General features: G+C 33.6%; 1 protein-coding gene across 3 annotated transcripts in view; it reads left to right on the top strand.

Annotated features, from left to right (window-relative positions):
* PIK3CB (phosphatidylinositol-4,5-bisphosphate 3-kinase catalytic subunit beta) overlaps nucleotides 1-14,287 on the top strand; it is a 77,841-nt gene that overhangs the window by 57,249 nt on the left and 6,305 nt on the right. For all 3 annotated transcript variants that reach the window (XM_087933164.1, XM_087933163.1, XM_087933165.1), the window contains 7 exons: nucleotides 1,944-2,087; nucleotides 4,467-4,566; nucleotides 6,828-7,006; nucleotides 7,526-7,635; nucleotides 8,703-8,781; nucleotides 12,252-12,419; nucleotides 13,748-13,871. In XM_087933164.1, the coding sequence (XP_087789290.1) occupies nucleotides 1,944-2,087; nucleotides 4,467-4,566; nucleotides 6,828-7,006; nucleotides 7,526-7,635; nucleotides 8,703-8,781; nucleotides 12,252-12,419; nucleotides 13,748-13,871 (904 nt within the window). The remainder of the gene's footprint in view (nucleotides 1-1,943; nucleotides 2,088-4,466; nucleotides 4,567-6,827; nucleotides 7,007-7,525; nucleotides 7,636-8,702; nucleotides 8,782-12,251; nucleotides 12,420-13,747; nucleotides 13,872-14,287) is intronic.

Here is a 14,287-nt window from a genome sequence, read left to right as displayed (position 1 = left end):
CAGAGCAGTGTTGTTGGATTTTGTGGCCTTGACTTTTCTGAACAGTGCTGTATATGATTAATAGCATTTCTTATTTATTTCCAAGGCTAAACTGTTAACAGAATATTTTGATGTCCTTAAAATGTAAACAAGATGTTTTTTTCCTGTAAAAATTATCTAAGTTTGATATAATGTATAGTAATTCCGGGGGACTGTTTCTCCTGAGCATTTGACATAAATTATTTCGTATTTTTTTCTATTTTGCATGTGTGTATATCTTTTAGGACAGCGTTTGCATTCAGCATGTTATGTCAATTTTTGCGGGCATCTTTCTTGCTAAGCAATATATAAAACAGAAAAAAATGTTTAATCTCAATTGATGAAAGTAATAAGTATTGGAGTCTGAGAGCAAAAATGCCATAGTTACCAGTACCCTCTCTAATGTTGTGGCATTATATAGTGTACTGGTCACATCGCTATTGTACTCTAGAGAGTGACCTGAGGAGAATGTTGGCAGCCACGACTGGATGACTGAATTTAGTGATTTTTTTTTTTTTGCTTTAGTACATATAGCAATTATTTTTATATATGAATGGACAAAATATATTTTCTCTGTTGATATGATCTTTATTTGTAATTCCATTTTAAATGAAACAGAAGCATTATTTTCTTCAGCAAGAAAGTTGGAAGGTGGCATCTTTGAAGTTTCTCATTGATCTTTAGAATAAAATTCATGTAACTAATGTTAAAGAGGTAAAGATGTAGATAGCTATGACACTTGAGGAAGTTGACAGTATCTTTCAGAGATGAACCCAGCCACTTGTAAACTTTCTCCTTGTGATGATAAATGCATCCAGACAGGGCACAAAGACATGAGAGGGATCTATTGCCTGCCTTGAAGGAGGTGATAGTGTATCTCCTCAAAAAGCGATCCTTTGGTCTGAACATCTCAGAAAATTATCAGCAAGTCTCCAGCTTGCCATTTCTTGATAAGGTTATTAAGATGATGGTTAGGTTTCAGCTACAGAAAATCTTGGATGAGACAGATTGTCTTTTTAAATGGTATCAAGCCAGAGCATGGGACAGAAATTGGTTGTTCGTGTGAATGATTTGCAGCAGAATTGTTTTACCAGATCTTTTTGACTCTAAATCACTTAGAGAGGGCTGTAAAGCAATATACAAGTCTAAGTGCTATTGCTGTCTTCTTGAATTTGCATCAGCTGCTCAATAAGGAGATGACAACTGGCTAAGGAACAATTCAGGTGATGTATATGCAGATTCATCTTATGTATCGGTTGCATTCTAGGACTGGGAGGTCCTACACATGGTCACTCAGATTTTCAAAAAGAAGATTGGGGAGGAGTTGTATTCAGTCTGTTCAGCCTGACTTTTTAGGACTCCTTTCACATATCTTAAAGTTTGCCCTTCCACTGTATTTTCCACTTATTCTACCTAGACAATTATGCAATTGTACTTGCTGAGGAGTCCCCTCTATTAGGACATGTACAGTAGCATAAGATCGCCCAACATCAAGCATTCTCTGTAGCAGGCTGCCTTCTCCGGAATAGCATGATCCCTGAAGCATGAATGGCTCCCATGATCATGGCATTATGAAAATTGACAACAACACGCCACTTTTTGATACTACTAGTTTGTCATGATAATACTTTTTAATTTTCCAAATTAAGTTTTGTGTTTTGTCCTTAATTTAAGTTTTGGATTTTTATCTTATTTTTAACAATTAATAAGAAGGTGGAGATATTCTTTTGGTTTTAGGCAACTAAATACATCTTACAAATCAGTAAATATATACATACATACTGTTTTATTGTTGATTTTAATTTAGTTTATTATATTCTGCATTGGGAACATTTTATAGATAACAGTGTAAAATAGTATAAAAATGAGAATGCATTCATCCAGAATTCCACTAATTTATTTACTTTTTTCTAACCTATTTCTAGTGATGAAGAACTTGCTCAGTATCTCCTGCAGCTTGTGCAGGTCCTGAAATATGAAGCTTTTCTTGACACTGCTCTCTCCAGATTCCTATTAGAGAAAGCCCTGGCAAACAGACGGATAGGACAAATGTTGTTTTGGCATTTGAGGTAAGACTTAAAATGACAAAATACCTGTAGCAAATAAGGGGGGGGGGCTTTATATTCATTCTGAGTGTTCTATTTCAATGTTCTGTTTTATATCATATATGTATAATTTATGTTTTCACTATCCAATTAAATTGGATTGTTTAAAAGTAGATAATATTTAAAAATGGTTTAATTGTGATTCCTTTTCAGAAATGGTTTATTTTTACTGTAGACCAGTTATAAGTCAATGGTAAATAAGTGAATTCCAAATAGATATAAAATATACAATTCTTGAATACAAATATATTAATAAGAATCAATAAAAATGCATGTAAATGTAAATACATAAATATAGTCAGTTGAATAAACCATCTACAGTTGAATGATCAACCAAACTTGGGAAGAAATAGCTAAGAGTTGCTTAAAGGTTGCTGTATTTTGTGAAGCAACTTTTTTCTGACATTGATCTCATTATAGCAGCTGGAGATAAAGGGAATGAAAGTGCTTGACCACAAATGATAACAATTCTTGCTGAGTGCCAGCATAAAGCAGGTAGTACAATATGGTCCAGTGTTTCAATATGATCCCATTTTGAGTGGAAACACTGCAGGACTAGTTGCAAGATATCTAGCACACTGGATAAGTAGAGCAAGTCAAAAACATGTTTTTAGGCAAAATTGACAGGTCTATTTGTATCTTTGTGTCCTTGGCATATTGCCTAAGGTTGGTGAATGTTCATTCATAGCCCATCTGGGAAATTGTGGTCCATGAAAATCAAAGTGGATAACCAAGATTAGGGAAGACAGAATGGCTGAAAGAAAAAGTACCTTAAGCTAGTAACAAAATATATGAATTCGAATAGATATTTGAGTTTTAAGTAACTGGTTGCATGGTACAGCATTGTATTAGGAATGTAGTAAGAAAATGGAACTTAAAAATAGGTTTTGTATCAAGTGAAAGGGAATGATTTGTAGAGACTAAACTAAACTCTAAAAAAGAGTTGAATATGAATCTCAGTCAAAAAGAGTTTAAACACTACAGGTAAAAACTGATCTCCTTTGGAGCCTATCAAAGTAATTTTATTCTTTTCTTATCTTACATCCCAAATTGAATTTGTGAGTTTTAAGGGCTTGTGAGAGATGATGCCCACAAAGGCAGAGCTGCTATGACAGAATGCAGCGAGAATAGTAAGGGTTTAATCTGCAAGTATCTTGCACTAAATATTATTTTGATAGTAATTGTATTCTACCTGTATAGTTTTTCCATATATTTATTTTTTTCCAAGTATATCTTTAGAAGCAGAAGAGTTTCTTCAGGTATATTTTATCAGGTATAATTTAAGAGTTTCTTCTTTACCAAATATTAAAGGTGTGTATATTTTTCCCTTGTTCCTTTTAATGTTGACACAGTTGTGTTCTTCAAAAGCAGCAAGGTAGATTGGGAAATCCTTTACTTCTTGGAATTAGATGAACTTTTTATTTACTACTAGAAGTGAGGACCAGTCATGGATTTATTTATATTTTATACATTTGTGTTAAAATATATCAAAAGATTCTTTTCTGTTCCTCATAGAAACCACAAACATCTGTGTTGTTTCCTTCCATACAAAATTGTTTTATATCATAAGGTCTTATTCATTAATATTTAAATCCACTTATTTTATCTCCCATTGAATCAGCATCTCAAAAACCATCGATCCAGCTGAGATAATTACAGAGAAAGGATCAAATGGTGCCTTCAAAATGCCTTCTCCTTTACTTTTTGATTACTAAAGCTGCAGTTCCAAAAGTCATGCTTCCACTTCTTTCAGTACTTCCATGGTCTGGAGCTCTGAAGTTATGTTGGATTCAACCAACATAACTATAATCAGCCATGTGTACTGGAGTAACTGTAGACCAATTCATAAAGTGGCCATCATTTGAAAAGCTGCAGTAATCAATAGGTTCAGATCTCTCTTGAAGTGGAACACTCAGGAAGAGGTTCTAATACTTGTCTTCTGATTTTGGCAGAGCTTTCCTCAAGCTCATTACCTTCAAGAACATCAGAAACTTGCATATAAGACAAAATTACTTTTCTCACATTTTTCCTCAATTTTGAAACCAGACATTTTGACTCATCTCTGTACATGTTATTAGAAGATGGGGAATTTAAAAAGCAGAGGACTTAACTTGGGGGATTAGATTGACTTCTGCTGCAAAGGGCTTGAGTATTTTAATAAGTATTTACTTTCCATGTACAAGGGTGTACTTGGCTTTGCATCTCTTTATTTGTAAAGCAGTAACAACATAATTCAGGTTTTAAGAGCCATACCTTTAACCATCTACCTTCTGAATTTTAATATGTATCATAAATATGTTTTTAAAATTCATGGTTATACATTTATACAAATATGTCTTGTAGATCAGAAATGCATATACCTGCAGTTTCTTTGCAGTTTGGTGTGATATTGGAAGCTTATTGTCGTGGAAGCATCACTCACATGAAAGTTCTTTCCAAACAGGTACTGCTTATTTTAAATTCTTCCCCTGAGATTATTTCCATGAAGTCAACACGATGTAACATGCTTTTATAGGCCAGGCCCTTTTGAAAAAGCACCTAGCAAATCCACAGTAGTCTTATTAGCTGTAGAAATCATCAGTAATTGTTGTTTAACCAGTTGTGAAATGCTGCTGAAAATATTCATTGGGAAACTGGCAAAATAATTGTTTTAGGGTTTTTTTTATTTATCTCCTGCAATCAATATATGAATCTTTACCACACAAAATAATTACCTACTCCTGTAGTATAAGAAAATATCTTAATTATAAGTTAACATACTTGAGTAAACCATTAAAAATTAATAGCTGTTTTAAATATATTCAGTTTAGTCTTTTGTGGACTGTGACATTTTCTTTGCACTTTAGAGGAAATGCATGTCAGTGCAATCAAAGAAGGGGCAAAAAATTCCCAACTGTGCAAACACGGAAGAAATTGAACCTAGAAATACTTCAAAAAGTTCCTGTTTGTCCAGTGCAAGTTGAAATTGTTCCCTCCTATAATGTTTGCACAGCTCCTAGAATTGTAGAAAAGCAGGGATCTTTTGGTTTTCACAGATGGCTGACCTGAAAAGCCTCTCTTGTCATTTTTCTATAATCAAACTCTGGACAGCTTCCACAGCATCCTGCTTGGAATGACTCAGCCTTCTGTAAGAAAGTTTAAGCCTTTAAAACATGCTTTATGCTAAAATTCTTTTTTTTCCCTTAGAGAACCTACTGAAAATATAAACGTGGATACTAATTACTAAACAATATATATTGTCCAAGTTTATTAACACTGGTTTAAGTTTCAGATTTATAAAGAAGCTATTATTGTTCTAGAATAACCTCTTGTTTTAGTAGTAAAAGTATCAGCACCCTGGATATTAAGAAATGTCTGACAATCCATAGTCTAAGGTCATATCCATTGCTTCAGTATTTTCTAGAATTCTAAAATGAAGGAGGTAGTAATTTAAGAAAACTGGGCAAAACAAAGAAAAAAAATGTTTGTTAGTGGGCCCATATGTAATAGTCAACATTTGTCAAAAGTAAGATTGGATTCTTGGATCTTTCATCCAAGATTTAAGGGCACAAAGACTGGAAAATTGATGGAGAATGTAAAGTAATTTACATTGAAGCAGGCAGACATAAATCTAGTAAATGAATTAGATCTAGATCTAGTAAATCTAGTAAATGAATTAGATTTTTTTTTAATTAGGTCATCAAAGTCACCTTCACAATTGTTACATTTTAACTATGCTTTTGAAACCTGATAGATGCAGACATGTTTATATCCTGTAGCAACATGGACATTTTTCTTCTGATAATTTTATTCCCTGGTTGCTATATTATCTGGAAAAAAACTATAACAAATGATATCAAGGTCATTCTAATCCATTCAGATTAGAATGCTGTTATTAAAGCTCTTTTTATTGACCACATGGGAGAAAGACTTTCTACTTCATGCTAAAACTATGCCGGTCACCCACTTGGAATCATATTGGCTATCATTTTCTTTGCTTCTGGTTCAGCAGCTGACAAATGTCAGATGAATCTTCAAATGTAAATTATTTTTATATGTTTAAGTTTTGCTAGTTGCCAATAAAATAAATAAATAGCCATGTGGGGAATTCTCTGTACTTCTGAGCAAGAACATTACTTCAATTTATTTCCAGCTTCTTTTGGCACAATGCTATCTCATATCCAAATTAAATTGATAAGAGGAGATGGGAGATAGAATATTTATAAACGTTACCACTTAGCTGTGATTGCCTTAAACAAACAAATGTTAAATCTCACCTCTGTGGCTCTCTTAAAAGTTGTTCCTTTGTATAATATGTCAAAGGTTAGAATTGGTTTTGTTGCAGCTCAGGGGAAAATGCTTCTAAATTTACCATATATGCATCACCTTGTCTTTTATATGGTGAAGATAAATATGAGTGAAAAATAAATTAATATCCTTGGGGGGGGGGTTAGGACTTTAAAAAAAATCAATATGCTGAGTGTTAAAAGGAGTTGGCATAATACTGTATAGTTACTCTAATTGTGTTAATTTTAGAAATTATTGCCTATACTTTGGATTATCCATTGACATATGCATAGTTCATACCTCTTAATAGTTTATTATTTGATTAAGCAATATTTGCTAAATAAGCCACAGTAGCCAGCTAAACAAAGCACAAATTAGCATAATATGTGAACCTATCCATTCATTCTAGAAAGTAGTATTTTCAAATATCTATTTCAGGTTGAAGCACTGAATAAGATGAAGACTTTGAATAGCTTGATCAAGCTGAATGCCATGAAACAAAGCAAAGCCAAAGGGAAGGATACAATGCATACCTGTTTAAAACAAAGTGCGTACAAAGAGGCCCTTTCCCATCTCCAGTCCCCTCTGAATCCGTCGGTCTTACTTTCAGAACTTTGGTAAGATGGCCTGCTTTCCTTCATCCATGTACGCTGTGCTATAAGTTGTAGTATAAAAAAACAGAAGGCTCCAATTCTTTTAAGTTCTCTGCTCTTTATTGCTCAGTAGGCATGGCCCATGCAGAAGGCAGCATTTCTACATGTAGCTGACATTTTCTTTTTTTCATCTTAGCCATATAAGCAAATCTCTGCTATCTTAACATTAAAATGTCAGTTCCAGAAATAATGGCTTCAATTAATAATTTATTGCTAATTGTATCAGAGATTTTCAAAATAAATATGCATTTCTATTTCAGGTTTTGTATTAGTAGCCACTAAATAGGGATCCAAGAATTAATGTGCTAGTTTGCCAGAGTAACTGATATTGAAGCAACAGAATGAAAGTTTTGAAAAGCATTTTTCCAGGTTCTAAAATTCCATTATAGAATAACCTTCCAGATTTATTTCTTCCCAATACATTTTTATGGTTCATTAATCTTTTAACTGAACTCACTAAAAATATTATTACCTTTGTTCTAGTATAGAGAAATGTAAATATATGGACTCAAAAATGAAGCCTTTATGGATAGTATACAGTAACAAAGCATTTGGTGCTGACTTGGTGGGAATCATTTTTAAAAATGGAGATGGTAAGTACACAGAAAACTTCATTTTCTGCTGTTGGAATTTTAATGTTAGATTAACTAACATAGCATTTTGAACCTGAAGTCTTAAACTTTAAAAAAAATACAGGTGTAGTGGAACATTGCATTATTTCAGACAGATTATATTGAAATTCACTCTGACAAATATTTTTTTTTTACAAATCTAAATATGTCTTATAGATGCTTGAAAATTTTTCATGTAAACAAAGTTCTCAACTTAGGACCCCAATCGAGCTCAAAATTTCAGTTGCTAAGTGAGACAGTCGTTAAATGTATTTTGTCCATTTTACAATCTTTATTGCTCCACTTGTTAAGTGAATCATTGCAGTTGTTAAGTTAGTAACACAGTTTTTAATTTAATCTCGCTTTACTATTGACTTTGCTTGTCAGAAAGTTGCAAAAGGTGATCACATGTCTCTTGGACACTGCAACCATCATAAATATAAATTTACTTTATTATCACTGCATCTCATACAATGAAATTTAATGCCATCTTCAGTGTACATTATAATTATAACTATAAAAATAAAACACAAACACATATCCTTCACATTCTATACATTAAATTGAAAACCCCTGATATTGCTTTAATATTGCACTATACAGTAGAATTCAACAGAGTTACTGCCCTGGGATAGAAGCTGTTTTTCAGCCTATTTGTCCTTGTTTTTATTATCCTGTACCATCTGCCAGATGGTAAGAGTTTAAAAAAAAGGGGTGCCCAGGATGAGATGGATCTTTGAGAATGTTTTGAACTTTCTTAAGACAGCAGGAGCTATAAAGCTCTTCCAAAGAGGGGAGAGGGAAACCAATGACATTAACCAACTGGAGTGCTGAATATGAGTATGAATTTTATGAGCTGTGAATATGAATTTTAATCATGGGACCATGGGGTTGCTGCAACGGTCGTAAGAGTGAAAAACTGTCATAAATCACTTTTTTTCACTAGAGTTGTACCTTTGAATGGTCACTAAGCAAACTGTTGTAAGTCAAGGATTACCTATATATTGCACATTTTTCAATTATTTTACATATATCGATTTCTGTTACAGATCTACGACAAGACATGTTAACTCTTCAGATGTTACGTTTAATGGATTTACTTTGGAAAGAAGCTGGGTTAGACCTTCGGTAAGTAGATTTTCTTCTGAATGTTAATTAGGAATAAAAGGCCAATAGTCTAATTTCATTCTGACTTCAATGGCAAAGTTTCATCAAAAAAATTAGATGTTGGCAACTGTCTAGTACAAAATGCTTAGTTGGGGAAGTCTGACCTACCTTTTCAGTACAGTATTAACTTGTTCTTTTATTATAATATGAATTTCATTCAGACATCAGTAAAATAATCTGAATTTTAGTGATTTAAGGCAATCAGGAAGAAAGATAGAATAAAGGAACTAATAAACTAATCTTCCACTAATCAACTGCTATAAAGATATAATTTATGCTAGGTCTTGCAAAGCCACAAAGTTTTAAATCACTTGATACCTCAACCATTGTAATGAAAAGACATAATGTTGCATTATGGTAACTCCCTACACATTTTCACGATGCAATCAACAAGGTTATTTACTTCTAGTTTCTCCCTGTACAAGATTTTATCACTGAATAGCTGTTTTCTATGAACGTATAATGCTGGAAGGGGCTTTAGTTACTTACTTTACCTCTTCATTACTGAAGGTTATTTAAGAAGAGATTGGACAGCCACTTGTCCAAAATGGGGTATAGGTTGGACTAGAAGACCTCCAAAGTGACTTCCAGCTCTATTCTGATTGATTGTCCATCATTTATGTTGGAAAAGGCCAGATTTAAATTCCCTTAGTCAAATTTTAGCAAATCTATTGAAATGAGCTATTAATACTATAATATTTGATGTGCAGCACGAAACACGAGATATCAATCTTTCCACATGGTTTTCTTGAAAGAAATTTGTTACTGTATTCCACCTTATTTATTAAATCGCAGAAATCTGGAAGGTCATTAGTGTAGCTATCAATCCCAGGGAATACCAAAAATGGCCAACAGAATAACTGATATTTTGTGGTGCCATTTTGGTGGTGGAAATATGATGCAGCTCATTGTACTTTAGTTTCCAAGTTGCCAGTCAGTAAATAAATAAATAAGACTAGCAAGGAAAAAGAATGAAATGCCTATTTATCAATGCCTTTACTAATGATATAAAAATAATGCTGATTGCATTATTCATATATCCTTCAGCATGACAATACTGACTCATGCTCATGCTGTTACCCAGTTTGATTTATAAATGCTACTCTCTAAGAAACTCCTGTGCTTTCCCTGCATCCTGTGTTTCTGCCCTTGAGCCAGTTACTCTCTCTTTCAGCCCAACTCAGCTTTCACTGGGTTGTTGTTGTGCAGAAAATAAGAAGATGTGTTAGGTATGTGCATCACCTTGAATTTCATATACTGTATAAGAAAGGCAGAATTAACAACAGCAGTAACAACTTCATATGATTATAATTTTTTCTTTTGTTAATGCTTAATGTATTTACTTAGTCCTTGTTTAAATGGGCAGTTGTGCAACATTTGAAAAGCTAATTTGCCTTTTCTCAACAGTGGATATAAAAGAAACAGAAAATTGTTTTTTTTTTTTTTAATGATAGAAATTATATTCCTAAAACACCAGATTAATCTTGAGCTCATCTCTTAAATATTTTAGTTTAACAAACAGAATGAACTTTAGGTGTAGGTTAATCATTCACATAGGTAAGAGCAATATCAACAAGTAACACAGCAAAGAAATAAGGTATTCATGAGAAAATGTTCTATAATTATGCCTTTGATAGCAAAATAAATTAAATACAAAAGATTCATTTAGGAAATATTACTCAGAGAAAACGTGATTATGTGCTCAGAAGTCAGTTACTGATTTACCATCATTTCGGAAATAAACCAACCCCCCGATTTTACAAATAAGCACTGTAATTGTTACCAATCTCGTAGGAAGTGTTGGACCAGAGTGGGGGGGGGGCAGATTAAAAAAAAGTAATTCCAGCAGAAGACCTTATGCAAGTTTTTAAATACACTTTTTATATTAGTGCTAAAAGCTACAAAGGAGATTTAAGCCAGTATTGATATTATTGAACTGCAGAATGGATGAGAACTTAAAGATCTTAAGCTAAGTTCATGTTTTTTCTTTAAAATCCTCAAATAAGAATTTTCACTTGTGTTTTAAAATTCTCATTAATTGTACTTTGAATTCAGTTCCAATAGAGGTGGGCAGCACAGTATTCATATCATGTTCATCAGAATGCTCACCAGACCCCAATCTTCAAGAAGAACTTTAAACATTCTTGAAATTGCTCAGAATTTGATGTTCTTACACAAGATCTTATGTTAGAAGGTTGTCTGATTTTGGAAATCTGATATGACCATTTCTGCTGAAATCTTATGAGATTTTTATAGGAGAGGACAGAAGATTGCCAACCCTTGCCATAGATAAGCAGAACCTAATGTGATTAAAAATATGATGGTTTATGTTGAAAGAAGAATATGCCAAGAATCTTGTCTAGGAATCTATAAGAAATACCTCTTTCGCTACTCCACTCAGACAAATAAGATCCAAAACCTATATTTATTAGGATCAACCAAAACATTACTAAAGGGTACATGAATGAGTTTCCCAGAACTTTTCATCAGCATAGGTGGACAATGGATTGAGAAGAAACAGAAAAATCAAAAATGCGGGCCAAAAATTTAATTAATAACTGCAAATGGCCAGACCTTTAGGTAAACATATTTTCTGGAAACCTTTCATGCGTTCTTTCTTTTTTAAAAATTGCATTTGATTGTGTTATAGTACCTGAGACTTCTCAGAAAACAACAACTGAATGAAAAACTGCTGGTGACCTTCTACTGCTGCACCATAGAGAGTATATTAACTTACTACACCTCTGTATGGTTTGCCAATTGCACAGTGGCAGATAGGACAGCACTCCGGAGGGTTAATGTCATTGCCCAGAAGATCATTGGTTGCCCCCTCCCCTCTTTGGAAAAGCTTTATAACTCCTGCTGCCTTAAGAAAGTTCAAAACATTCTCAAAGATCCATCTCATCATCCTGGGCACCCTTTTTTTGAATTATTACCATCTGGCAGATGGTACAGAATAATAACAACAAAGACAAATAGGCTGAAAAAGCTTCTATCCCAGGGCAGTAGCTCTGTTGAATTCTACTGCATAGTGCAGTGTTGATGTGGTGTTGGGGGTTTTTGGTTCAGTGCGTGGAGTGCAAAGGATGTGTATTTGTGTTTATTTTCATGGTCATGATATGCACTGAAGATGGTGTTTGATTTCATTGTACAGGTGCAATGACAATAAAGTAAACTAAACTAAACTAAAACTTGCATTTGGCCATCAGTTCAGTTGTAGTACTTTGAAATAAATAAGGGAGATAGCACCATCTGTTGTTAGAGTACTAGAAATTCAGAACACTGCTTTCCTCTTTCCTTTTTTTTAAATTAAATACTGATTTTGGACAACATATTGATTTAAACTTTCTTTATAGAAGATAAAATGAGATACCAATAACTTAAATAAATAAAAATATTCTGACTTAATTATAAACTCACATTTTTTCCAGACTGTTGCCTTATGGCTGTTTAGCAACTGGAGATTATTCTGGTTTAATTGAGGTGGTTTCAGCTTCTGAAACAATTGCAGACATTCAACTCAACAGCAGTAATGTTGCAGCAGCTGCTGCATTCAACAAAGATGCTCTGTTAAATTGGCTTAAAGAATACAATACTGGGTATGTAGAAAATTCTTAACTACTTTGCTTCTGTATTTTAGCAACCTTTCAGTGTTCTGATAGATTAGTGACGTTTGAGAAAGTTACAACTAAAGGAGTTGTGCAAACTAGTTGGGCTTCAGTGGTGCTTCTGCCCAGAGATTTAAACAACAAATCTCTTGTAATTTTGCAATCACTGTTGCTACCTTTCCAAATACAAATACATTAAGACATTGCACAGTACTCAATGAGCAAATATATTTATATAGATATCACATACAAAACCTATTCAATATACTTTATAAAAATTACTAAATATTTAGTGATATTTAATTTAAAAAATAGGCTGGAAGAAAAAAATCATACCATTACAAATTCTATTCCAGAATTGTAGGCTTTACAACATTCCTGCCAAATATGAAAGAAAAATCCAACATGATTATTGCATTTTCAACTATTGTCTTAGTGAAAGAATTTGCTTACAGCTATACCATTTTTAACATTCTCACCACCCTTATGATCTCCTATAATGTTAGCATTTTTTTAATTTAAAGTGTTCCTTTCAATTGCATTCTTTGATATACAGGTAATCCTTGCTTGATGTCCATTTATTCAGTGACCATTCAAAATTCCAGCAGTGTTAAATGAAGGGACTTACCACTGTTCCTCAAAGTTGTGGCTGTGAAAGCTTCTCTCACAGTCACATGAACAAAATTACATCTGCATTGTTGGCCCCCTTTTGGTTGTCTACATACTCCCTGCCACCAACTGCTCCTACTGCCTGGCCTTCTCTACCATCGCACCATGCACACTACTGCACCCCCCAGAACCATCTTTTGCAGCTGGAGCCTTGTCTCATGTACTCAGTGAGGGATTTCATGATAACACAGCAGTGTGTGAGCTTCATTGCAGCACTCTGCAATGTTCTTGCAGAAAACAGATCTGTAGGCAATTCAGATGATACAAATTTTAGGGTGAAAAAGGCACATATTATTTCTTTCTTGTAGCTTACAGTGTCTTGTAGAGTCATACAATCGTTGTGTCAAATAACAAAAAAGAAAATAGATCTTAAATCACTTTACTAATAGTTGCATGATGTGAAGATGTAATTAATGGGGAAATGGCTTTAGTATGTTGTGAATTAGTGGGAAAGTAATTCCTAAAGTTCCTTCATTTGCCATTCCATTTTGCAAGAAGTTTTCTTGAAATGTGCTTGGGAGTTATTTTGGTAGAAAAACTAAATGAGCCTCAGCTCTGTAATTTAAGCAGCTTTTAAAAATATATGTAGTATAAAATTACAAATACCTGGTTCAAGTCTGTTTACAAATATCATTGTCGTTCTAATTTAGAGAAGATTTGGATCGAGCTATTGAAGCATTCACTTTGTCTTGTGCTGGCTACTGTGTAGCTACTTACGTCCTGGGCATTGGAGACCGACACAGTGACAATATCATGGTCAGGAAGAATGGTCAGGTAAGAGTCAAAATATTAATGGGAACATGTTTGTTTGGAATGTTCCTGTAGAGATACTCATTCCCAGCTCAGAATGATGATTGCTATTTCCCTCATTGCCATGTGGCTTTCTAACATGTAGTGATCCTAATGGTGATTTTATTGGGAAAAAGCTTTTTCACAGCATATTGTTACCTTCATCGTTCCCATAAAACGTATAGCATTCTAAAAATATTTAAACATTTCTTAATGTTACATTTTCTAACAAACATAACATTTCCACAGAATAGGAAAGTAGGCTTTTTTTAAGTAGGCTTTTGAGTATGTTCATGCTTTGCACATCTTTGATACGCAACAATAGCTTCAACCTTAGATATGTATGAAGTATTGTGTATTGATCTAATAAAGAGATTATAGCAGAGTGAATTCTGCCCTTT

This window comes from Pseudonaja textilis, chromosome 4 (genome assembly GCF_049901715.1).
Source record: "Pseudonaja textilis isolate UNSWEBS1 chromosome 4, rPseTex1.2, whole genome shotgun sequence".
In the NCBI taxonomy this organism is placed as follows: Eukaryota; Metazoa; Chordata; class Lepidosauria; order Squamata; family Elapidae; genus Pseudonaja; species Pseudonaja textilis.
Note: the sequence above shows the minus strand (reverse complement) of the source record. Positions and strands in the feature narration are given on the sequence as shown.